Here is a 26,769-nt window from a genome sequence, read left to right as displayed (position 1 = left end):
CTAACCATGTGCCAGACACCCTGCCAAGCCACTTATGCACTTATTCTCGTGTAACTTAAGCTTCACAGCAATCCTGTTTGACAGGTACTCCTCTTTACCATCCTCAAATTACAGATGAGTAAACTGAGGCTTGGAAAGGCTGTCATGTGTTCAAGATCACATGGCCAGCAAGAGTCAGAGCTGGGCAGTCTGAGCCCCAGCAAGGCCTCAGCTGTTAACCTTCACATATCTCTGCTTCCTCATCTCCCCTGGAAACCAGCCTCCCTCCTGCTGGCTCATGGCATCCAAGCCCTCCCTTGTCCTGACCCATAGCAGTTCTGCGGCCTCTTCTGCTGAGACTGAGCCTTCCCAGGGCATCCCACCCAGTGAGTTTGCCACGGCAAGGCAGAGTGAGAGGCATCTTCATTGGGAATCCTCTCTTTTTGGGGACAGGCTCTGGGGACTTGGGGAAGGCAGGCAAGGGCATCACTGACTCTACAGTTGACTGGATCTGAGCACATGACAAGATAGAGACAGGAGGGCCCCACAGCAATGGTGACAGGAGGCCAAGTTAGAGACCCTCATGCCCACCCTGGTTAACTGCTGTGCATTAAATACTGGGCCCTGGTGTCTAAGTGTTCTGACAGGCTCAGCCATAAGAGTTCATCACACTTGCTCTGAGAGTTGATGTCCTAACCTATAAGGAAATTATCTGATCAAATTCAGAGGCAGTGACTTCCCCCATGCCCCATATGAAACAGGAGGACTCTGGAGGCCCTGAAGGATTGGAGCCTCTCAGGGAATTGCTCTCTGAAATACAGGTGGACCAGCTTCTCTATAGAAAGGCGCTGGCAGGTAGTGATGAAAGGCCAGCCAACTGGGGTTACCAGCATGGGGGAGCTGGCTCTCCTCACAGTACAGGCCAGTGTCCCTTTAAGCCAGAATTCCTGAGAATGCAGCTCTAGGACAGCCTTAGAGACCTCTGTGGGCCCAGCAGGACCTGCCACCAGCCCTGAGAACCACAAGGACAAGCCCATGCCCTGTTGCTTCTCTAAAATGAACTCAACTGCACATGGCTCAACACAAAAAAAAGGTCTCAGAGATATCTGGCTATAATGAGAGTGGATTAGCACCACTTACCTCACTTAGTGAAGAAGACAGACAAAGGCCCCTGTCCTTGTGGAGCTGACGTCCTAGTGAGGAGACACAGACAATCCTGACAAGTCAAACACCCTGAGCCAGAGAAGGCGTGAGGGGGAAGTAAAGCAGGAAGGATGATAAGGCGTGTGTGCGGGTATGGGGTCTGGGGCTGTGCAGGGTTGTATATTCATTTCCTATAGCAGCTATAGGAAATTTCCACAAATGAGGTGGCTTAAAATACTGCAGATTTATTCTCTTACATTTCTGGAGCCTAGAAGTCCAAAATCTGTTTCACAGGGCTAAAGTCAAAGTGTCAGCAGGGCCAGCTTTTTTTAGAGGCTCTAGGGGTGCATTCATTCCTTGCCTTTTCCTGCTGCTAGAGGCTGCAGGCCCACCATGGCTTGTGGCTGCCTCACTCCAAACTCTGCTTCCATTGTCACATTGCCTTCCCTGCTTATAAATGGCTGAATCTCCCTGTGCTCCCTTGTATAAGGATTCATGTGTGGTTGCATTCAGAGCCCAGCCAGATAATCAGGATGGTCTCCCTATCTCGAGATCCTTAATTTAATCACATCCACATAGTCCTCTTTACCATATAAGGTAACATTCACAGGTTCCAGGGATTCTGGCATGGATATCTCTAAAGGCCATTCTTCAGCCTATCCCAGGGGACAATTTAAAGTGGAGTAGGTGAGAAAGGCCTCACTGAGAAAGTGACACCTAAGCAAGGAGAGAGGTAAGAGCAAACGATGTGGGTATCTAGGGAAGAGCTTCCAGCAGAGGGAGCAGTGAGCGTGAAGGCCCCCAGGCAGGAGCGTGTCTGCGTGTTCAAGGAGCAGGCAACTGTGCTGTGGAGAGGAAGGTGGGGGACATGGGCAAGATGGGGGTAGCAGGAGAAGAGCCAGAGAGGACACAGGGCAGAGTCAGAAGGGACTGGGAGGCTAATCTGAGTGTGACTGGAAACCATTAGATGGTTGTAGACATGACAGCCTCCAATGCGTAGAGAATAAACAGAGGGGGCAAGGTTGGAAGCAAGACAACCCTTAAGAGGCATCATGATAATCCAGCAAGAGAGGTTCCCCCATGGTGTGGATTTGGGGTATACAAGAGAGGAGTCAAGGCTTGGGACCCGAGCAATGGGGAGGATGAAGGTGAGGGAAATGCAGGAAGAGCAGGTTGGGAAAGAAACATGAATTCAAATTTGGCTTTGTTGAGGTTGGTGCCAGCACCTGCCATTTTGGAAAGCTGTGGCCAGGGAATCGTTACTCCATGTGCCACTTTCTTATTCATCCCATGAGCCTTGACAACCTTTGGGCTCTGTTCTGCAAACCACACGGGCCCCCAGAGAAGCCTTCTTGGAAGCTCTATCACAGTAATAGCGGTGACCAGAGGTGGGACACTTGGTGTGTGCCAGATATTAAGCTAAGCCCCTCTCATGGCTCACCTCATTTAATCTCCACAACCACCTTCTGCAGAAGGTTATCATCCTCATTTTACAGATAGGGAAGCTCAGAGATATTTAAATAACTTGCCTGAAGTCGCACAGTTAGCACATACCAGACCCAGAAGTTGAATCCATGTCTGTGGGCTCTCGAAACCGGTGGGCTTAACTACTCCACCATACTGTCTCTTCCATACAGGACAGGGACCAATCCGGTGGTGTCGATTTGGGTGTAGTACCCCCACCCAACCCCCACCCTCAATGTGCAGTCTAAGATTTCAGTCTGAACCCATTGCTCGGAATGGTTCAACATTTTCCCTCCTCCTCAGCCTCTCTTTCAATGGTAGACTTTATGCAACAGGTGGCAAAGGAACATTGGAATCTTGGGTCATGGGAAGAGGCTTTGGAGATGGATCTGTAGTGGGTGTGTGGGTTGAATGAATTTGTAAGGAGAGTAATCACAAGGAGCCCCTGCAAAGAACCTTCTTTCTTTTTTTTTTTTTTTTTTTTTTGAGACAGGGTGTCACTCTGTGGCCTAGGTTGGAGTGCAGAGGTGCAATCACAGCTCACTCCAGCCTCAAACTCCTGTGCTCAAGCAATCCTCCTTCCTCAGCCTCCCGAGTAGCTGGTACCACAGGTGAGTGCCACCACATGGCTGGTTTTTTTTTTTTTTTCATTTTTTGTAGAGATGGGGTCTCACTATGTTGCTCAGAATGGTCTCAAACCCCTGGGCTCAAGCGATCCCCCTGTCTCAGCTTCCCAAAGTGCTGGGATTACAGGCATAAGTCTCCATGCCTGACCCCAAAGGACATTCTTGAGGAGTCAGTTTTCTGTTGAGGCTTCTGTCCTCAAGGTCATCAGCCCTTATCCCCATGCAAACACTTTTTAGAGTAGTCTTCTTTGATGTGTGCACTAGGGTCAAAGTGCCATGTTTCCAGACCTCAGACCTCCCTGTGGAACTCCAACCCACAGAAGGAATCATGAATGTTCCTTTGTTTTCCATTCCTAATGGAAGCCAGGGGCAGGGCTGCCAGTGATGCCCTTCATCATGCACACCAACAGATGCCCAGTCACAGCCCTGAGCTCTGGAACATTAGGTTGTCATCTCATGATGAGAGCTGCTGAGTGAGGTTTTCATGCTGCGTTTAACAGTACCCCCTAAGGGTGGTGTTCCATCATGTTCTACAGAGCCAGACAGTCCCTGTCACCATCTAGCATGCTCGTTCCTGGGATGTCACTGCTTTCCACTTCCTGACTACTGCATCCTGGGTGGAATCACAGCATGTGTCTGTTGAATATCTAACCAGGGACAATTTAAGGGTATTTTTTTTTTGAACTACCAGTGCTTTCGCTGTTTTCCTGACTCTAAGCTACTGCAGGAAAAAAAAAAAAAAAAAAAAACTCCAAGGTAGAAAAAAAAAAGGCTGTAAATGTGCCAACCTGTTATAGAAAAAGTTAACAAACACCTTAAACCAATGATAGCAAGTATTTCACATGACTCACATGACCCCTACACACACATATACACCCGTGTGCATGTGCACACACACACACACCTGACAGTCTTTGTTAATTGATCCCTTCAGGCAGCCACTTCCAATCAGTCAGAGATAATGAAAAACATGAAACCTGTTTGCCATACTGCGTTAGGTGTTCTGAGCCAATTAGGCCTTTAGATAAATCCTGATTGAAACCTGAAGAGATCTGGAGAGCAGCTGTCAGGTGGAAGAGACCTGACTGGGTGAAAGGCAGGCGCAGGGCAGTAAGCATGTGGACATTCTTGTGCTTGCCTGTATGCTCTGTTTCTGAGAAGGCAGGGAAAAGCAAGGAGAGCTGGTGGGGTCTAGGAAAGGGGCCAGGGAGCCCCTCAGGATTAGCAGAAAAGAATCTCTAACATGCTCTTAACTAAGATGGTCAAAGCTGCAGCTTCAGAAATGTGATTTTGTTGACAACTGGTGGAGCTGGGGAGGGGTGCATAGAGAGGCCAGCCAGGCAGCCTGGAATCCCAGGAAGGGCCTCCTGTAGGTTTGGTTGTGGTGGTGAATAGTCAAGATTAGAATAATGTACTGTACTTAGGCTGTACTTAGGGTTTAGATCTGACTGCGAATTTGGCTCCAAATGATCTACTCTCTGTTAGAGACTGGCCACATTAATATTTTTTCTTAAATTAAGAGTTTTATTTGATCCAGGAGCATCATAGCCAGCAAACTCTCTCCACTCCATGCCTTAAGGAAGCATAAAGCTATATTGCGAATGCTTTTCCCCTTGAAACAGCGTGTCCAGCCCAGGCCCAGTTCCCGGAGCCAGCAAAGCCTCCCAGTGGCGCCCTCACACAACAGTAAGTGAGAGCAGGAATCACACTCCCACGCAAATCAGGGAGGACGAGAAAGTGGCTGTTTTCCTTGAGGGAATGCTAAGCAGCAGCACAGCTTTGGGGGAGAACCAGGAAGTGGGATTCAGGAAAACATTGGACAGTGACCCCTGTCCAAGACGGAAGAGGAATCACAGAAAGGAGAGAAGGGATTAGGAATAGTGATGGCTGGAGCGTCTGGGCCAGGGCCGTGCTCGGAACGTGAGCCCACCTCAACACCCTGCCCTGGAGGGGCTTTAACAGCAGTTTGTTTTTCAGCTTGATCACTCTTTCACAAAGAGACATGGCTGAAGTGGGACATGGCTAATATCCCTAGAGACATGGCTCAGGACACGTAACGCAAGATGGCAAACAAGTTTCATGTTTTTCATTAACTCTGACTGATTTTGGAAGTAGCTGCCTGAAGCGATCAATTAACAAAGACTGTCAGGTGTGTGTGTGAAAGTACCTGGGCATTATGAGAAGTCTGGGGAAGAGATTTGTTGTTGAACCCTATGCCAATAAGTTGTTCACTTTTGCAGTTTCTCTAAGCTTATGGCGATTGTTCCAGTCCAGCATTTTCCAAATGGTGTTTGACAAAATAGTACTGGGTCAAATAGAGTTCTTCACTACAGGACTACTCAGATCATTGTGTATTGTGACCTATGAGAGGGGAGAGAGTGAACATGTTTCTCAATTCATTTTTCACAAGGCATCTTGAAGTCAAGTACCACTTAGCACTCACTTTAAAAGACACCTCAGAGGGTTTGAGGTGGAGAAAGTGAAAAGGAGAAGAACAGGCCCTTGCCTCACTGATGATGGGAAGACACACAGGAAGTATTTGCTGCTGAGGGTGATAGCACCCAATCCTACGACCAGAACTGAATTATGCCTTGAACTCTGAAATGCTTAATGTTTTAATTACAAGCTCACAAGGCTGATTTTCTCTCAACATTGAATATGCTAGAAACTACACTTCAAAATGAATGTTAACCCCTTCAAAGCTATGCTTTGCAGAGGCCACATTGTATGTTTTCAAATTGTTTGAGAATGACCCTCTTTGGCATGCAGAACAAGTTTATGAGCTACACAAAAAAGACAGTATTGTTATTCTATGAAAAATAATTGCAATGCATTTAGCAGGCAAAGGGTTAGTGAAAGGAGGTTTTACAAAATCAATGAGGAAAAAATAATACTTCAATAGGAAAATAGCCAATTCACAAAATAAGAATTTAGAATGGTAAATAAGTATATGCAAAGACTACTACAATAAAACTAAAGAAATATACCAAGCAACCAGGTATTATTATTCACTGATAAAAATTTAAAGGTTGATAAAACCAAACATCAGTGAGTGTATATGTGATCTATTTTTGCATTACAAACCACCACACAACTTAGCAGCTTTAGCCAATAAGCATTTACAAGCTCACCAATCTGCAGGTTAGCTAGAAATTCTCATTGGAGCCACACCCAGCTGATCTTGGGTCTTGGGTGGGCTTGCTCATGTGCTTGTTGTCAGCTGGTGGGTTGGCTGGAGACCAGCTGGTCTAGGATAGCCTCACCTGAGAGGCTATGCTCTGCTCCATGTGGGCTCTCATCTACAACCTGGCTCATTCACATGGCAGTTATGGCTCGGACCCCAAGAATGAGAATGGAAGCCTCAAAGTTTCTAGAAGCCTAGGCTCAGAATTTGTGCAACATCACTTCTAGCATGTGCTAATTGGCCAAACCAAGTCAAAAGCCCAGCCCAAATTCAAGGGGTGGAACAAAAGACCTCTCATTGGGAGGAATTGCACTTTGTGACCAGTTTTGCAATCAAGCACAGCAAGAATGTGCACAATGGGCATTCTCTTGCATTACTGATAAGATCATAGATTGATAAAATCATTCATAAGAAAATTTTGCCAATATCTAACAAAAGCCTTTAAAATATCCGTATTATTTGATTCATACTTAAGAATTTATTCAAAGGAACTGATTTGCAAAGTGTGCAAATCACTTTACATACGTACAAAGATGTATGTATCTGAGTGTTCATCACATCATATCTAATAGCAAAACTGTGAAAAGCTAAATATTCAACAAAAAGGGTTTCTTATATGGATTATAAACCATCTACAAAATAGAATACTATGTAGCCATTTGAAATGATAACATATGGCTATGCTCACTGATATGTAAAGATTTAAATGAAGAAAGCAGGTTATGAAAAATATGTTTACTATAATCTGCTTTGGATTTTTAAATGTAGAAATGAAGTCTTAAAGGAGTTTCACTTTCTACTTTATATCTTTCTGTATCATCCAAGTTTTTGTTTTAATTCTTCTTGGGTTTTTGTGTGTGTGGTTGGTATTTTTGCTTTTATTTTTATTTTAAATTAACATACAGTAAAATCAAATGTTTGTAGTGTGTAGTTCTGATTGCTAACACATGCATAGATTTGTGGAACCACCACTATGGCAGTTACCATCATCAGAATATACAGAATACACCACCATCGGAATATACAACAGTTCTATTTCCCTCTTTAAAATTATCTTGTGTGGACTCTAATCCTCCCATCACTCTTAAGAGTTCCTTTGTATTGTTGAGAAGTACCTTTTTTTTTTTTTTTTTTTTTTTTTTGACAGAGTCTCGCTCTGTTGTCCAGGCTGGAGTGCAATGGCACGATCTCGGCTCACTGCAACCCGCCTCCCAGGTCCAAGCGATTCTCCTGCCTCAGCCTCCCGAGTAGCTGGGGTTACAGGTGCCTGCCACCATGCTCAGCTAATCTTTGTATTTTTAGTAGAGATGGGGTTTCACCATATTGGCCAGGCTTGTCTCAAACTCCTGACCTCAAGTGATCCACCCACCTCAGCCTCCCAAAGTTCTGGGATTACATGCATGAGCCATCATGCCCAGCAGATAACTATTTCTTGATATGGATGTACCACAGGTTGTTTATCCATTCACTCATTGAAGGACATTTAAGTTGTTTCCACTTTGGGGTGATTATGAATAGAGCTGCTATATAAACATTTGTGTACAGGTTTTTGTGTGAACATAAGTTTTCATTTCTCTGGGATAAATGCCCAACAGGGCAATTTTTAGGTTGTATGGTAAGTACATGTTTTGTTTTATAAGAAACTGCCAAACTATTTTCCAGAGTGACTGTTCTATTTTACAATCCCACTAGCAATATATGAGATCCAATTTCTCTGCATCGTTGTCAGCATATGATATTATCACTATTTTTAAATTACAGTCACCCCTCAGTATACATGGGGGATTGGTTCCAGGACCACCTACATATAACCAAATGTGAGCATACTCAAGTCCCACAGTCGTCCCTGCAGAAACCCCATATAGGAAAAGTTGGCCCTCTCTATGCGAGTTTTGCATTCCACCAACAGTACTCTCCATCTGCATTTGGTAGAAAAAAAGGACCGTATGAGTGGACTCGTGCAGTTCAAACCCATGTTGTTCAAGGGCCAGTTGTATATTATTGCTCTTCTAATAGATGTGATGTCTCATTTTGGTTTTAACTTGCCTTTTCCTAATGGCTGATGATGCTGAACATCTTTTCATGTGCTTATTTTCCATCCATAATCTCTTTTATAGTAAAATATCTGTTCTTTTGCCCTTTTTCCAATTGAATTGCCTTTGCACTTTTGTAAAAATTTATTTTGCTATGTTTGTGTGAGTCTATTTTTTATTATTCTGTTTATTGATCTGTTTATCCTCTTACCAACATCACACTGTTGTGATTACAGCAGCTTCATTAATGCATCTTAAAATCAAAGAGTGGGAGTCCTCCCATCTTTTTTTTCAAAATTAGTTTAGTTATTCCAGTTCCTGTGCCTTGATGTCTATATTTTATAATTATGTATTTGCACAATTCCCCCAAAGTGTTTGGTTGAACTTGCATTAAATCTATAGATCAATTTCGAGAGAACTGCCCACTTGACAATTTTAAGTCTTCCAATCCATAAACATGGTATGTCTCCCCATCTATTTAAGTCATCTTTAATGTGTTTAATCATATTTTGGAGTTTTCAGTATGTGATTATTGCACATGTTTGGGGTTTTTGTCTTAGATTTATAACTAATATTTTAATTTTGGAATTATGGGAAATGGTTATTTTTAAATTCCATCTCCAATTGCTTATGGCCAATATACAGAAATACAATTGATGTTCGTATGTTAACCTTGTATACTGTGACCATGCTAAACTAACTTATTAGTTCTAGGAGCTTTTTCTTGTAGATTACTTGGGATTTTCTATGTAGACAGACATATCAACTGTGAATAAGGACAGTTTTATTTCTTCCTTGCCAATCTGTGTGCCTTTTATTTCTCTTTCTTGTCTTATTACACAGGGTGGGACTTCCAGTACAATATTATTAGGATCAGTGAGAGTGGACATCTATGACTTGTTCCCAATATTAGGAAGAAAGCATAACCATGTTTCACCATTAAATATGCTGTTAGCTGTATGCTTTTTGTAGGTTTCCTTTTTCAGATTAAGAAAGTTCCCTTTTATTCCTAGTTTGTTGAGAGGTTTTATCATGAACGGATGTTAAATTTTGTCAAATGCGTTTTTCTACACCAATAGGTGTGATCCTGTAGTTTGTCTTCTTTAGCCTGTTAATATGAATTACATTCATTGATCTCCAAATATTTAACCAGCTTTGCATTCCCAAAATAAACCACCCATGGTTGTAGTATATTTTTCTTTTACTATATTGTTGGATTTAATGTTGTAATATTTTGTTGAAGATTTTTGTGTTTACATTTATAAGGGATATTGGTCTGTAGTGTTCTTTTCTTTTGCTGTCTTTGTGTTTATATCAGATTAATGCTAGCCTCATAAAATGAGTTATGAAGCATTCACTTCTGTTTGGCAAAAGATCCTATGAAGAATTGATGTTATTTACTTTAAATGTTTGTTAGAATTTACCACTGAAGCTATCTGGGCCTGGCTTTTGGGTGGAAGGTTTTAAACTACAAGTTTAATTTAACAAATAGATATTGGGAATATTTAGGTTATCTGCTTCCTATATGAGTTTTGTGGTAGTTTGTGACTTTCAAGGAATTGGCCCATTTCATCTAAGTTGTAGAATTTATGTGCACAGAAGTTTTGTAGCATTCCTTTATTATTATTTTAATACATATGAGGGTCTGTAGCGATAGCCCTAATTTCATTCCTGATATTGGTGTATTTACCCCTGATTTGTGTCTTGCCTCTTTCTTTTCTTGGTCATTCTAGCTAGAGGTTCGTCAATTTTACTGATCTTTAGAAAGAACCAGCATTTAGTTTCATTGATTATTCTCTGTTGTTGTTTTTAACTTCAGTGATTTATTCTCTTATTTTTATGATTTTCTTCCTTCTGCTTGCCTTGGATTTAGTCTTCATTTCTCTACTTTCTTAAAATGGAAGCTTAGATTGTTGATTTGAAACCTTTCTTTTTTCTGTAATAAGAATTTAATGCTACAAATTTCCCCTTGAAGCACTGCTTTGGCTTCATCTCACACATTTTGATATGTTTTATTTTCATTTTCAATGAGTTCAAAATATTTTCTAATTTTCCTTGAGACTTCTTCTTTGATCTATGTGTGATTTGAAAGTATGTTAATTTTTAATATTTTGACATTTTCCAGTTGCTTTCTGTTTTTTATTTCTAGTTTAGTTCAGGAGTTTTGTATGATTTCAGTTCTCTTCAACTTTTTAAGGTTTGTTTTGTGACCAAGGATATAGTCCATTTTGGTGATTATTCAATGGGCATTTGACATGAATGTGCATTGTGCCATTATTAGATGGAATTGTTTATAAACATCAAATAAATTTTATTATGTAGTTCATTTCTTCTATATATTTGCTGAGTTTCTTTCAATTAATTCTCTCAATGACTGAAAGATTAGTGCTAAAATCTCCAACTATAATTGTAGATTTGTCTATTCCTCCTTTTAGTCCTATCAGTTCTTGTTTCATGTATTTTAAAACTTTGTTGCTTGACATATGCATATTGAAGGTTGTTATGTCTTCTTGCTAATATTCCTCTATCCCTGATATTTTCCTTTCTCTGAAGTCTGCTTTGTCTGATATTAACATAGCAACTCCAGCTTTCTGTTATCTTTTCACTTAACCAACCTATATCATAGTAGTTAAAGTTGGATCCTTGGAAACTGAATATAGTTTAATCTTATGTATTCACCCTTTCTGAAAATCTCTATTTTTTAATTTGTGTGTTTAGACCATTTACACTTAATATAATTATTGATACATTTGTATTTAGGTTTTCTACTTTATTATTTGTTTTCTGTTCATGCCTCTGTTTCCCCTTTCCTGCTTTTCTTGCCTTTCAGAATTACATTTAAATTTGCCTATTAAGTTTTTTACTGTATCTCCATATATAGCTATTTTTGTATGTATTATATGTACTTAACTTTTCATAATCTAATTATAATTAATATTAACATTTCAAGTAGAATGAGGAAGTCTTACCTCCATATAGGTACATTCACTCTCCTACTCTACGTTGTAGTTGTCATATATTTTACATCTAATATATCAAAAACCTATCAGATGTTATAATTATTTCTTTCAATTATTATTCATATTGTCAAGAACTTGAGAGGAGGGCAGACTAATATATTTATCTAGATATTTACCATTTCTATCCCTCTTCCAAGTTTTCCTCTGGTATAATTTCTCTTCCATCTGAAGAACTTCCGTTAGCATTTCTTTTGGAGCAAGTTTGTTGGTACCAAATTCTCTTGGCTTTACATCACTTTTCACTGGCTACTTTCCATATTTTTTTCTTTAATAGTTTGGTTATGTGTCTGCACTTGGATTTTCTTACATTTATCCTATTTAGAATTCACTGAGTTTCTTGAATCAGTAAGGTTTTATGTCTTTTGCCAGATTTCAGAAGTTTTCATTATTTCCTCAAATATTTTTTCTGCATCATATTATTTCTCTTTTGCCTTCTGAGACTTCAATGATGTGAATGTTAGACTTTTGGGTATTGACCTACAGATCTCTGAGGCACTACTTACATTTTCTGTTGTTCAAACTGGACAATATCTGTTGATCTATCTTCAAGTTCTCTGACTGTGTTCTCTGTCATTTTCATTCTGCTATTGAGTATATCCAGAGAATTTTTAACTATATTTTTCAGTCTAAAATCTTCACTTACTTCTCCTTTATATCTTCTTTTTTATCGCTGATACTTTATATCTTTCCATTTATCTCAAAACTGTTTGCTATTACTTGTTAGAGCATGTTATTGTGGCTGGTTTTGTGTGTGTGTGGAGTTGGCATCTGTTGATTATCTTTTCCTTTTCAAGTTAAGATTTTCCTGAGTCTTCCTAGCTGAGTAATTTTGAATTGTAGCCTTTGTAATGCTATACAGATCTGCCCTGCATCTGCACCACCCAGTGGCCAGTCTGGGACCTGGGCATTAATCTACCCCATAGTTTACTTCCTGAAGACTGTGGTATGATGTTTAGGATGAGATCTATGCATGCACAGTTCAGAGGTGACCACAGGAGTCCACCTACAACTTTATGGAATTGCCTTCTTGAGCTCCCTCCTCTTCATGACCCATTTCTCATTCCTCTACCCAAAAAGCTGGAGCTTCAGTTTCCTCACTCCGCCATATAGGCCCCACAACTGTGTCTGCCTCTGGGGCAAATCAGCAGGAAACAGAGAGAAAAAACAATAAATATTTGCCCTCATATTCTTGAGATTATAACTTCTCTGGTAGAAGAAAATAGTTATCCTTGCTCCAGAGTTGTAGATGCCTGCATGGCCACCAACATCACTGCTGCCATTGCTACCAACAGAATTGCCTGGGGGCTGAGTTGGGAAATAACACAATAAAGTGGGGGAAAAACAACAACAAAAGATTTCTTTCACTCTCTCTGACTCAGGGGTTCCCTTTCTCACTCTGCAGGCCAGAAAGAGAGGATTTCTCTTGTGTGCTCTTTTTCTGCATCCACTCTACCCTTCTGGGTTTGGGAATGCCTTTAAGTCCAGTCTAGATGATACCAGAGGGGAAAGAAGAATGGTAAATTCACTGCCAATTTGCTAATGCTTTAAAAATTCTTCCCACTCTTCCCCAGTTATTCTATTATTTACTTTGCAGAATCCTCTAATAGTTGCCCCTTACATTCGGTACATTGTTCATAATTGCATTCAGTGGGAGACACAGGGCTGAGTGTGCTTTACTCCATCTTGCCTGAATCTGGAAACTATCTGCTTAGTTTGTTGTTGTTTTGATTTATAGGAAAAAAAAAGGATGATTTCTACACACAAAAGAAAGTTCTAAAACTAATTGTTTTGTTAATCAATCATCAGTCATGAGGCATTCACCCTTTCCTGGCAGCATCTGGTAGAAAATGTCATCTCTTTTTCCTTTGTAGGGACACAACTGACTGTGGAAGTCCACCCTCGAGATGCCATGCCCCAGCTGCTCAAGAAGTTCTCCTTAGCTAAACGTATGTATGACAGAGGTACTCATGGTGGAGGGCTAGCACAGAGGATTGAAGGCAGCTGGTTGGGCCAGATCCCAGCCCGAGCATCTTCTGAGGGAAGGAGAAGAGTGACATGGGCCTGAAAACTGGGAAAAGGCAGAAGCATGACAGGTTTATCCTGGGAGACTCTTTTCTCCACACCCAGCTACCACTGATTTTTCATCTCTGGAATTAGTCATAGGTAACACAGACATTTAGCTGAAGACACATTGCATCACAAGAGTGTTGTTGCTGTTGCTTTTAGATACCATTTGTTTACTGCCCGAAAAGTGGCATGCAAAATGCTAAGTACTTTAACATTTATTAACTTTTTAACCTTTTGATGTATACTAATATCATCCCCACTTTTTAGATCAGCAAAGTGAGGCTTAGAGAGGTGAAGTAACTACCCAAGTCACCCAGCCAGAAAGTGGGTCAGAACCCAGGTATGACTCTGAAGCCTGTGGTCTTAACCACCATACTTTGCTTCCCTCAGTGCAGTGCACATAGGCCCAGGCCCAGGACCATGATGTCTCCCCAACTCCCTTCTCGGTCCTCTCCTTGCATCTGTCCAGCTTATGGTTAAACAGGGACCTCAGGAAGAATGCAGGTTAAGTAACAGAGGCTGCAGAACAACTGAGGCTCAAGTCCTCTTTAGGTCCATGCAGTGAGCCAAAGTCCTCCAAAACTGTCTGGTCCTGTAGTCGTCAGCAGTCAGGATCTCAAGAGAGTAGTCTACTGTAAAGAGGGCAGGCTCTAGGGTCGACTGACTGGGTTCATGTTTCAGCTGTGTGACCTTGGGCCAGTGGCCTAACCCCTCTTTTGAACTCAGTTTTGTCAACTATAAAAGAAGGAAAATAAGCGAATCTGCCTCATAAGATTATTATGAGATTAAATGAGAGAGTAAATATAAAGCCCAAGCCAGGCATAGTAAGTGTGTAACAAATGCTAGCTATCATTTTGAACCTTTATCATTCTATCAAAAATGTAGGTGTGAAATACAAAATGCAGGTGTGAGAAATAAAGGGAGCACTGTTTCTCAGAATGACCCGTGTGTGGTTGCACTCTTCTTTGTTATATTTATAGCCTAAAGTGGCCTTCAGGGGCATAAAACTACCTGCCTTGGCATCCCAACCTTCAACTCCCCTGATCCCATCAAGGACCCAAATCTTCCTGACCTGGTTCCGGATCAGCAGGGAAAGTTCCTTTCCTTTTGCCCAGGGAGTCTAATAACTATTGGCTACAATTCTGCCTTTACTGTCTTAGATTTGTGGGATTCAGTTGGCCTTTAATCCTCCCAAGGAATAATTTAATTATGACCTGACCTTTCTAGGTTTTGACCTTCACACGAACTGCTTTCCCCTTCCTGCATCTTTGTTTCCATCCATGGTCAGTTCTTATCCCGGCATTATCTGGCAGTGGATTCAAGAAAGCAGGAAAATCCAAAAGAGGGCAGGAACACCAGGTTCCAGGAGGACCCTCTGAATCACCCAAAGTGTTAGGTCAGAGCAAATACTAACTCCAGTTGCAGAATGCAGCTCCCTTTCTTGTCAGCCACTTCCTGGTTCTTAGTCTTCCTTCTGCCACACCAGGAAGTTCCTGGCAATTCCAGCAGCAATTCAGTGGTCAGTGGGGTGGGAACAAGGAGACTATGAAAAGGAGAGTAAAGAGGAGGGGTCAAAAGCAAGCACCACCAGAAGGTGAGTCATCAGTGCTTGCATTTCTGTTTCTTCTGAAGTATCTATACTTCTGACCTTTGGAATATTGTAGGTTTACAAGGTGATAAAAATGGAAACACAAGACCCCGGCAACCTGGAGGGAAAGATGCCCATGGTAAGTTCCAGAGTCTTCCAGGACAATTCTCAAGAGAGCACATGGGTTTAGCCTCATAGACTAATCTCCAATTGACAGTTGCTTCCTGGGTCACTATGCTGAGAGGCTGGGGCCACCTTTGGGTTCAGGAGGGAAAGAGTGTCAGGATTAATTAGCAATGTCTGCCATGGACACAGGTGGAGAAGGAAAAAGCTCATGCACCAGATGTCATCCTAAAGCTAAAGTATAAACCCCACCAATAACAAGGCAGACCATTATAGGAAACATATTAAAATCATAATTCAGGATTATGTTAACTTTAAATGAAATGCCAAATGTCTGTAAGGTAGGAGGCATGTGAATAAGCAGAGTGAGGCAGAGGAAGAAACACTGAGAGGGATGACAGACAGCCTGGGTTGGAATCCTGCTTTTGCCCCTCATTTGCCTTCCCTATGCCTCAGTTTCCCCCTCAGTAGACCAGATGTTATCTAAGGCGGGGTGCAGCTCCATACTTCTTCCTATTGTTTTGCTTTAAAATCAGAATATTTTAGTTAATGACGCTGATATTTTAAATGTATTTATGTAGAATCATATTTAGATCTTACATAATCTCCTCACAGGTAGATTTAATGAGGCATAAATCATGGACATTTTTAATGTTCAGATATTGGAAAATGAAACCAAGAAAGGGGAAAACTAGTAATAGGGTTTTCAATACCATTTTAGAAATGCCACCTTTATTCTAAATAGGAGTGCGGGGAGACCTCATTTGCAGAGCTATACTGAGTGGAAATCTGTTCGATGTGTGAGTCCACTTTGAATGCACTTAGGTCGCCCTGATGGCTCTTGTGAGAGAATGATAGGAACAGATTCTGCAGAGGGAGAGGGCACTGAGAAGAGGCAAGGCTCAGCAGGGGCCTGCCTGAGTATCCCCAGTCTTCTCTGGTTGCATTTGGACCACACAGGGCAGGGGTTGATGACATAAGTCATAGTGGCCAGGCAAGAAACCCCTGGGCCCAAATATTGGTCAGCTCCCCAATAAGTGGGCATTGCCTCTCAAACCATGCCGGCCCAGAAGAGAGTCATGAAGAGGCTGGGGCCATGTCTAGAGGTGACACACACCCATCCCCACCTTCTCCCCACCTTCTCCCCACATCTCTCCGGTCTAATAGCACCAGATTAAGGGACTCTCACTGACAGTGGCAGCCCGGAGGATGTGCAGGCAAATGCACCAGCTGTGTCCCCCACCAGGCAGGGAGGCCACATGTCCCTCCCTGCATGTACCTGCAGAGGAGCCCCACACCCTGCACCCTCCCAGAGAGCAGTGTGACACTAACATCACAACATGATATGCTCCCAGGAATCCCACAGATGTGTGCCTGAGGCCAGGGGGCTGGGTCCAGTCCCTCCCAGCAAGGTGGAAGTCAGAACCAGACTGGAACCAAGGTAGAAGTGCAGGTCCATCAGGTGCTTTCTCACATGGCCCTACTCTTCCCAGACTTCCCTACCATACCCTGGGGTCTCTCCAGCACACCTCACTTGCCCAGCACCCAGAGGCTCCCGACATGGAGGCTGAAGGTGGGTGGGTCCACCTGGGTCAGGGGCTCAGTTCCTCTTTGGTCCCAACTTCTTCCCACCCCCAACCTGTCTTCCCACCCAGCTTTCCTGATTTTGATCTGCCTGACTCAGGGACCCTTGGTTAAGAAAGGCTCTGCCAGAGCCAAGGCTCTCTTCTGGGCTGGGACAGGGGTCTGCTGTCCATGCACCTGTTGGTCTAACCATTGGCCAGGCAGCCTTGCAGCAGCCCCCCAGCAACAGCTGATTATGGCTGTCCCATGTCCAGTGGGAAGCTTGCATGATTGCTGGCCCTGCATCAGCACTGGTCTCGAGTTTTCTCTCCTTCCTGTATCTCTGTCTCAGAGACCTGACTCGTGGCTTGGTCTGTGATCAGCAGGCTCCCTGTGAGTAAGGCTAAGCACAGTTGAGGGATTTGGAAGCCCAGCCTTTCTCAGGGCCCTGTTACCAGAATGCCATCACACATGGTTGAGATGCTCAAGTCTTCAGTTGACCAAGGGCAAAGGAGGAAGCCTGTCTGGATGCCAAATGCACCTCACTCTGCAGGACCCAGATGGCCCGGCCTTTCCATGCCCTCCTCCTCCACCCAGGCGTCCTTTGACACCTCCACCCCAGGGCCATGGCTGTGGCACAGACCTCCCTCCTTGAGCTTGTGAGCACGAGCAGCACTGCCTGGACACTCCCCAAAGAGCATTCATTCCTGGGAAAAATAACAGGGAATCCACGGAAAACCAAATGGTGGGGAAAAAAAGATTCCATCATCAATATGTCTGGGAACTACTGGGTTAACTAAGGTTAAGCCCGTTTCCTACTTCTGACTTCTCAGAGTCTGCAATAGGCGTATGTTCCCTGTAGGCCTCTAAGAGGACTATGGGAGTTGCCATAATTCCCAAACTAACTTGATCAGGGGACCCTTCTAGGAAAGTTCCCACATAGCTCTTAGGCTCAATGTTTCAGGCTTTGAGAATTGTGTTAAAGGTTGGACAGTCACAGCTCCTCAAAGAGACAGCAAGGCCTAGGCCAGGCAGCCCTCCTCAGTGGGTCTCAGCTGCTGACCAAGCTGCCCTGTGTTTCCAGCCTACCCCTGGGATCGATCCAGCCTGAAATCCATGTCCCTGGACCTGCAGCAGTTTGAGAAATTGGATATCTACGCCTCACAGGTAGGAGAGCTGGCCACTCCGACCGTGGGCCCCTTTAAGGTGGCTTAGAGTTCTAGGGCAGCAAAGCCTCTCCCCAGACACCTCCTGAACATATCCTGAGTGGCTTGGTTGGATGGCCCTGGAATGCCTTTTCATAGCATATGGGTGGGGACAGAAGGTACAAGGCAGCAGCCCCTGCCCAGGGCCAAAGGCCATTCCATCCGCCACCCCACCCACAATCCTGTTGCTCCCACCCCATACCACACACCCTGGAGCTCCTCATTGGCAGGCCCCTCTGGTCAGCCCTGATCTGCCTTCTCCATGCCCCTTTTGGCATTTCTGCTCCTAAGATATGCCCGCCTCCGGACCATGGAAGAAGGGAGGAGAGGATGGGAGGACCGCGGATGCAGATGGCCAGGACCATTATAATCACAGCTGTGCTCACCTCTGAAGTGCATGAGCTGCCATGCTCTCATGCCTCTGGCCCTGAGCATGTCTCAGGTGCAGGTGGGAGGGGCAGATGAAGAGCTGAAACACTAGGGACATATGGGAGTCATTGGAGCCAGGCAGGAGCTTCAGCACAGAGAGTCTGATAGGAGGAACAAGGTGCTGAACCCTTTAGTGAAGTCAGGATATTAAGTGGTCTTAAAAAGGCCGCCTTGTAGGTACTCAGGAAACTTGTTTGTTGAAATAATGAGTTTCAACAAACAAGTTGAAATATTTCACCTCTTTTGTTGAAATAGTGATGGTGGGTGCATGGATCAAGAAAGCCAGATGAGAAGCAAAGACATAAGTTGAGGACATCCTCCTGTCCTGGCAGAAGACATGACCTGGATTAAGTGGAGACATTGAGGAAACAGAGGAGTGGAAAGGCCAATCCTGAGCTAGGGGCAGAGGGGAAGAACTCTATCACCAGTGGGTGTGGAGTGGGTGGGAGGTGGGGGAGAGGGGCTCCCAGATGACTGGATTGACTCCTGGAGGGTGGATCAGTACCTCCTCATGAGGAGCAAGGGAGAAGGAGCAAGTTTTAGGGGATGAGTGTGTTTGGGATATGAGGGGCTCTAGTGTCTGTGGCACATCCAGGGGAAATGCCCCCTGGGCAGCTGCATATACAAGCTTGGAAAGGTCTGGGCTGGAGACACTGATTGGCAGTCATCAGATTTCGTTAAAAGCTGAAGCCATAGGATGGGCATCATATTGCGGGGGTGGAGGAAGCCCATAGGGCCTGGAGCCATCAAAGAGGCTGGGGCAAGGCCAGGAAGGGTCAGAGTTCTGGAAGGTCCAGGGAGGGGCTCCCTGGGGCAGACGTGGTCAACAGTGTGAGCTGTGCTGTCTGCTCAAGTGAGATCAGGACAGACTCATGTCGGCTACTGCAGCATCAAAGTGCACCTTACCTCCAGAGGGGCAGAGCACAGGGGCTGGAGGCCTCAGTACTCAGGTGGGTGGAAGAGCAAGCAGGAGGTGAGTAGTAGGGAGCGAGGAGAAAATCCCACAGGAGCCTGCAGAGACGGGGAGGCTAGACATGAGCAGAACTGAGGAGAGTGGGGGGGGCATCCTAAGGTGGGAGAACAAGGGGGCATGGAGCAGCCAGGAAAGGAAGGGAGGAGGTGAGAACATAGGAGAAGGAGGCCATTGATTGAAGAGGGGAAGTCCCTGCAAAGGCAGAAGACCTGAGACATAGAGAAGGCTGAAGCAGGAGGGGAGGATGAGACTCTTAGTGAGGAAGTCCCACCCGGCCTGCTGTGAAGTGGAGGCCAGGCCATTACCTGTGAGTGAGGAAAGTGGGTGGGGTCGGGAGTCTGCAAAGGGCCCAGATTTTTGTAATGGCCCTCAGAAGGGATGGGTCAGGCTGCTGGCCATACTCAGAAAACAGTGCCAGGAAGCCAGTGGAGGCCAGAGACCCAGCCACAGAGCAGGGAGTGGCCAGAGCAAGCCAGGCCCAGGTGGGGCCAGGAGGTGGGGACCAAAAGACCGGAAGCCATGGCACTGAAGTAGAAGGCTAAGTCAGGACTCCAGGCTGCAGTGCAGGCCTGCAATGCTGAGTACCATTCAGGGCCCTGGGAGAGGGACAAGGACAAAGTCTGTGGTGTTGGAGCTGGATGTAGAAGAAAATGAAACAGAAAGCAGCTGAGAGAGTAGAACAGGGGCCCAGAGGTCTCCAGAGGTCAGAGTGCCAGTGTGCTGGGCCAGTGGTCAGCAGGTGAGTCCTGGAATCCCTTGTGAGCAGTGAGATGTTTCCAGCTAAAAACAAGATCCTGGAGTACCCTCAAGCTGGGAGCTGAGGGGAGTGTGGGCACCATTGCAGGACCCCATGCCCCAGCTTCTCTACAGAGATTAAACATGATCAGGGCCACCTTTCCAGCAACCTCAGCCCTGTTTCCCTGAGGTCCCCTAGGAAGAAAGCTAATCTGTTCTTTTTTATCATAAAATAACATAAAATTTGCCATTTTAATAATTTTTAAGTGTACAATTCACTAGCATTAATTATATTCACAATGTTGTATACTCATCACCCAAAACAGAAACTCTGTACCCATTAAGCAATGAAATTTCCATTTCTCCTCCTCCAGCCCCTGGTAATCTCTACTTACTGTCTATGAACTTTCCTATTCCAGATACTTCATATAAGTGGAATCATACAATATTTGTCCTTTTGTGTCTGGCTTATGTCACTTAGCATCATGTTTTCAAGGTTCATCCATGTCGTAGCATATACAGAACTTAATTCCTTCTTTTTATAGTTGAATAATATTCCATTGTATATATTGTATATACTCTATTTTATTTATGCTTTCATTCGTGGATGGATTTTTTTTAACCTTTTGGCTATTGTGGATAGTGCTGCAATGAACATTGGGGAAACAAATGTCTGTTTGAGTGTCTGCCTTCAGTTTTTTTGGGTGTATACCTTGGACTGAAATTGCTAGATCATGTGATAATTCTACATTTAACTTCCTGAGAAGCTGTCAAAATGTTGTCCACAGCAGCTGCACCATTTTACATTCCCACCAGCATCGTACAAGGGTTCCAATTCCTCCATATTCTTGCCAACACATTATTTTCTGGTTTCATTTTTCAATAGCCATTTTAGTAGGTCTGAAGTGCTATCTCGTTGTGGTTTTGATTTACATTTCTCTCGTGACTAAGGATGTCGAGCATTTTTTTATGTGCTTATTGGCCATTTGTATATCTTCTTTAGAGAAATATCTGTTCAAGTCCTTTGCCCCTTTTTGAATTGGGTTGGTTTTGTTTTTGTGGAGTTGTAGGAGTTCTTTTTATATTCTGGATATTTAACCCTTATTGGATATATGATTTGCAATGTTTTCTCTCATTTTGTAAGTTTTCTTTCTGCCTTCTAAATGATATCCTTTAATGTACAAAAATTTTTTATTTTCACAAATGCCCTTTTATCTGTTTTCTCCTTTTTGCTTGTGCTTTTGGTGCCATATCTAAGAATTCATTGCCAAATCCAAGGTCATGAAGATTAACCCCAGTGTTTTTTTTTCTGAGAGTTTTATGGTTTAAGCTCTTATATTTGAGTCACTGATCCATTTTGAGTTGTTTTTGTATATGGCATGAGGTAGAGATCCAAGTTTATTCTTTTGCATGTGGAAACTCAATTGTCCCAGCACCATTTGTAAAAGAGACTATTCTTTCCCCACTGAATGGACTTGACACCCTTGTCGAAGACCCACTAACCGTAGATATGTGGGTCCATTTCTGGACTCTCAGTTATATTCCATTTGTCTATACAGTCTTCATGGCAGTATCAAACTGTTTTGATTACTGTAGTTCTACAGTAAGTTTTGAAAATGGGGAACTTGTGTCCTTCAAATGTGTTCTTTTTTCAAAATCGTTTTGGCTACTTAGAGCCCCTTGGAATTTATAGGAATTTGAGAACTGACTTTTCCATTTCAGCACAAAAAGCTATTGGAATTTTGATAAGGATTATGTTAAATCCTTAGTATTGACCATGACCAGAGGCTGCTACAGCTGTCCAGATGCCTGCCTGGCTAGCCCCCAGATCTGCAGAGAAAAGCTATGATGGCTCTAGGGCCTCTGATTGAGCTGGTCAGCACCACCTGCCCTGTCCAACTTCCCCCACCTCCTCCCAATTTGTCCTCAGCCAGCCTTTGACCCTCAGGACCTCTCCTCCAGCTTCTCTGCCTGGAGGAAGAGCAGCACTGGCTATAGGTGCAAGATGCTGGGCCCCCAACAGCCCCTCCTCGAGGCCCTAATACAGCATACCCTTCCTGCTCCCCAGGTGACAGCCAAAAGTGGCCTAGATGAACTGGTGAATGACCTGCTCCAGGAGGCCCACACTGACCTGGAAAGGGTCCGCGCCATCTGGATCTGGATCTGCCGTCACATAGGTAGGCCCACCTGTGGAACTGCTGGCTCTAGAATCCCTTGCTTCCATTCCCTGCAGGCCTCTGCTCCTATCAGCTCATTCACGTGTGCAGAGTGACATGAAAGGTAGGGGAGAGGTACCCAGAAGACTGTACTGATGAACCAGAGAGTAACCAAGGAGGATAAAATTCACCATGTGCTATGAGTCTCCATGAAAGTTAGTTGGAGGAGAATTCCTTGCAGCCTTCTGCCCATAGCCAATGCCCAGAGCTGGAAACTTCATCCAGCAGCAGCCTTCCATCTGTCCCAGCCTTCCCTTTGTCTCATCTCCACAGAGATGAGAGCCCAGAGCAACAGGTCATCTCCAAGAAGGATGACGATTGGTGGGGAGAAGTTGCAGCTGTTTGAAAAGTGATTGCAATACCAGAGGGTTCATTAAATACCAGGGCCAGGAAAAGCGGGTTCTCCACTTCCTGCTCCCACACTAGCAACATTGGCCACTGGTCCCAGCCCAGTATCCAAGGTTCTTGGAGCCACCTGAGGGACCTGGGCCTATGCAGCTGCCCACAGCTCTCCACAGGATGGCCTTAGGAAGCTCCTGGGTCAAGCAGAGCTGCAGAGGTGGTGGCTAAGGGATGCTGCCCCTTGCCGCCTTGCAAACACAAATGAGAGTGGGCAGGGCCAGATCACGAGGTGGACTCCTAGTCCTTTGACATAAAGACCAGCCAGGTCTTTCTCAACCTGCTGCCACTGGGCTTTTCTTTTATTCTTCTGGAGCAACAGTTTGGAATGCAGCTTAGAGAATGAGCTCACCTGGCACAAGTAGGAGGTCCAAACTGAGGACCTGAGAGACCCCCAGCTCCCATCCCAACTCCACCAGCTGTGCCTGTGCCTTGAAGGGGCAGGGTCAGAAATGGGACATTTATGGGACTTCGTTACTGCTCCTATCCCCATGCCAACACACACATACACAGTCTCAATGAGTCCTCAATAGCTACAGAGACTTCTGCCTTAGGGCCTCACCGCAGGCCTCAGGCTTCTTCGCAATGTCTTCATCCCCTCCTTAGTGAAGTGACAGGCTGTGGGAGAGCAGCCTTCTCCACTTGGGGATGAGCTGTGTGTCCCCCATGGGTCAGCGTGAGGCCTTCGGGCTGCAGGAAGACAGGATGAGTGATTTCACTGGAACTGTGTGCAGAGCTGTGTGGTGGGGATTAGCAGAGAGAGCCTCATGCCCCTGCACTGTCCTGGTCCCTTCTCCTCCTAGCCCCTCCTCAGAGGCTTGGGGAGCCAGGTGGCCCCCTCTGCCAAGGCCTGCTCCTCCTCTCACCACTTGCACAAAGAGGTGACAGTTCCCAGATCCCATTTGTGCTGGGGCTGTAGTTCCATTCAGCCCACTGTAGTTTCTTGGGGCTGGTGATGGCCAGAGCACAGCTGGGGGTTGGGGTGGAGTCTTCTCGCCTCCCAGGCTCAGGCTCCTCATGATCCCCTCACCTGCCCTATAGAGTATGACATTGCAGCTGCTCAGGAGAAGGACCGCCAAGCCTTCAAACCCACTGACATCCTGAGGACCCAGAAGACCAACTGTGATGGCTATGCTGGCCTCTTTGAGAGAATGTGCAGGTACGAGAGACAGGAGTCCCCGTGCTGACCACCAGACCCATCCCTCTCCCTCTTCCACAGTGCCATGTGCCTTTGCCCACATGCCAGGCCTGAAACCTGAGTTTGCAAACTCTGCTCTGGAACCCAAGTGAGTCCTGAAAAGGTCAATTTCTCCCTTTTTAACACCAGCATAATTGACTTTGTACCATCTGCCGGGCTTCGCGATGCATTAACATAATGGCAGATGAATGCACAGAGATAATTTGGTTATAAAAAGCCCTTTTTCCGCCTTCTCCCATCCCTATGCAGCTGAAGGTTAAAAGAATGGCAGGCCTGGGAGCGGGAGGACAGTGGCTGCAGATGCCAAGGGGACTGTGAAAGGCTGTCCTCAGGGCTGACACAGGGGGCCTCTTTTGGGGGAAACAAAAGATCTCCCACCTGAAAAGATTTGTCAGTTGGACAGCTGAATCACTGGGAAGCAGCTACTCTTGGAGTCGCTGGGCTCCATTTTCAGCACTCTGGGAGTGGGCATATGGCCAGGTTGCTAGGGTGGGTGACAGCTCTGGCCTGAGCAGGAGAACGGGCCATTGCCAGTTCCCAGTGACTCAAAACAGGCTCAAGATGTGGGGTGGGGGGAGGGGATGGCCACTGACCCCCATAGCTTCCTGAGCCTACCCTCTGAGGTCTGCTGGGTTCCTCCAGAAAACAGTCAGCTAGCCCTGGGGCCATCAAAGAACCCCTCCCCAAGGGGTGGATGAACAGCTGCCCACTGTCTTTCTAGGCTTCTGGGAGTGAGTCTTCTCAGGCACCCAGATGTCAGCCCACCAGAACTGCAGGTGGCAATTCATCAAACCAAGCGTAACACTTAGTCCACAGGCAGGCAGTTGTGATGGCCTCAGTGTTGCAGAGGCGGCAGCTGCTGAGCACTGGGTGCATGCAACCTATTCCTGGCCCAAACCCCCTGTTGTGCTGCCTGCTGCCCCCCATCACCACTGCCAAGCACAGGCACCTACCTGGCTGCTGAATTACTCTAAGCGTCCTGCTCTGCTTCCTGTTCTTCCCTTTTTTCACTTTCTTTTTTTTTTTTTTCCCCAGGGTCTAGAACTGCTTTATTTTATTATTTAGTGTAACCATGAAATTAAACAGTGGTCTACCGTTGGGGACCAAGGTCAGATTCAAAAAGATTAAATATAAATTAAAGCTACTACACATTTATGTGGTTGAAAAAGTTGCCAATCCTTTTCTCACTTTCAAGGCCAATCCCTGAGACCACAGCCCCAGAGGCAGCCACGGTGGGTCAGGGTACAGAAGATGCCACCCAGGCTGCTTCCCACCCCCTACCCCAGACCCAAGCATACCTCCTGCTGCCTGTGGGCCTCTCCAGGAACGTGGATCCTCACTGGCCTCTCTGTCCAGGCTCCCCTGGTCCTGGGTTCCTAACACCACTAAAGGATCACACTGTCTAGCAAAGTCCTCCAAAATCTGACCTCAGCCAAGTTTCCAGCCTGCACTGTGTGACACCACCTTCCTGACCACCTCTGCATGCACACCTGCTCCCTCTCCCCAGTGCTCCTTCCAGGCCCCGCTCCAGGACAGCCCACAACCTTCCCCTTCCTTGGTACCCCCAGCCCAGTTGCACACCAAACTCATGTGTTGCCTTATGCTTTCAATTAATAACATTTTTAAATTTAAAAAATACCATTCATTGTAGATGGTTTATAAAATTCACTAAAGCATAAAAGAAATTATTACTCTGAATCTCACCACTTACAGCTAACACTGGTAACATTTGGTCATATTCCTTTCCAGACTGTGTTCTGTGCATACAGGAATTACCTGTGCTCGGTTGTTGTCATACATCCTATCAACTGTATACGTCTATATTTGCCTTTATCTCCTCTCTCCTTCTACCTCCCCTGCGAATACCCATCTCAGAATCCTACACCCTGTAGGCCCTCAATAGACACATATAGAAATGACAGGATATTCCTAGCAGACTTATGTGGAATGGAATGTGGAATTCTCTTTTAACTGATGAAATAGCCATGAGTCTCTGAGCTCCATTTATGCCTAGCATCTTTCAGAACATGATTATTTTCCTCTGATTTTACAAATTTGAAAATGCTTAGCATTTTTTCCAAGTTCCAGGATATATTCCTCTTTATCCAGTATAAGCTTTCTAGCATACTGTAGAAGGAATGCCAGATTCGAAGCTAGAAAGACCTGGGTCTACCACTTAGAGTGGTATCGCCTCCTTGATATAGTATATGCATCCTAGCATCCTTTAGAAGGAGTGCCAAAGTTAAAGCCAGAAAGACCTGGCTCCCAGTTTTTAATTTACCACCTATTAGTTTTGTTCCTTTTGGTAAGGCCCTTAACCTCTTGCAGCCTCAGTGCTCTCATCTATATATTGGAGACTAGATTGCCTACCTGGCAGGGCTATAGGACTCAATGAGACTGCAGTTTGGGGGTTACCAACCCAATTTTGGGGTGGGTGTTTTTTGACCTATCTTGTCTTTCTTGAGTATTGATTGGAGTCCTTTTGCTCTGTGGAACTTTCCTACTGATTCCGCCAGCCTACATGGCTTCAGAAAATTGACACTTGCCTTGAGTGAAACTGTCAGCTTTTTGCCCTGGTCCAGATACTTAACAATGGCCCTATTCTGGCCTGCAGCTTATCATTAAAACTCTCTCTAACATTTTGCATCATTTAAAGTTAGTTCCAACACGGTGATTACCATGTGCAAAATTCCTCACACTGCCTGAGATGTGTAGCAATAGCTCACAGTCCCCTGAATTCCTTTAACTGTTTCTTTAAAGATCAGTAACCTATCTATGCATCCCTCTACTAACTCTCTTTACCTTTAAAATAACTGCCAAAAGT

General features: G+C 44.9%; 1 protein-coding gene across 1 annotated transcript in view; it reads left to right on the top strand.

The window, feature by feature from the left end:
* KY (kyphoscoliosis peptidase) overlaps positions 1 to 26,769 on the top strand; it is a 51,287-nt gene that overhangs the window by 8,004 nt on the left and 16,514 nt on the right. Inside the window, exons 4-8 of the mRNA XM_024244260.3 lie at positions 13,321 to 13,395; positions 15,181 to 15,243; positions 17,875 to 17,957; positions 22,201 to 22,309; positions 23,789 to 23,906. Coding sequence (XP_024100028.1) covers positions 13,321 to 13,395; positions 15,181 to 15,243; positions 17,875 to 17,957; positions 22,201 to 22,309; positions 23,789 to 23,906 — 448 coding nt within the window. The remainder of the gene's footprint in view (positions 1 to 13,320; positions 13,396 to 15,180; positions 15,244 to 17,874; positions 17,958 to 22,200; positions 22,310 to 23,788; positions 23,907 to 26,769) is intronic.

The sequence above is a fragment of the Pongo abelii genome, chromosome 2, assembly GCF_028885655.2.
Source record: "Pongo abelii isolate AG06213 chromosome 2, NHGRI_mPonAbe1-v2.0_pri, whole genome shotgun sequence".
Classification (NCBI taxonomy): domain Eukaryota; kingdom Metazoa; phylum Chordata; class Mammalia; order Primates; family Hominidae; genus Pongo; species Pongo abelii.
The sequence above is the reverse complement of the archived record's forward strand: the minus strand, read 5'-3'. Positions and strand labels throughout refer to the sequence as shown.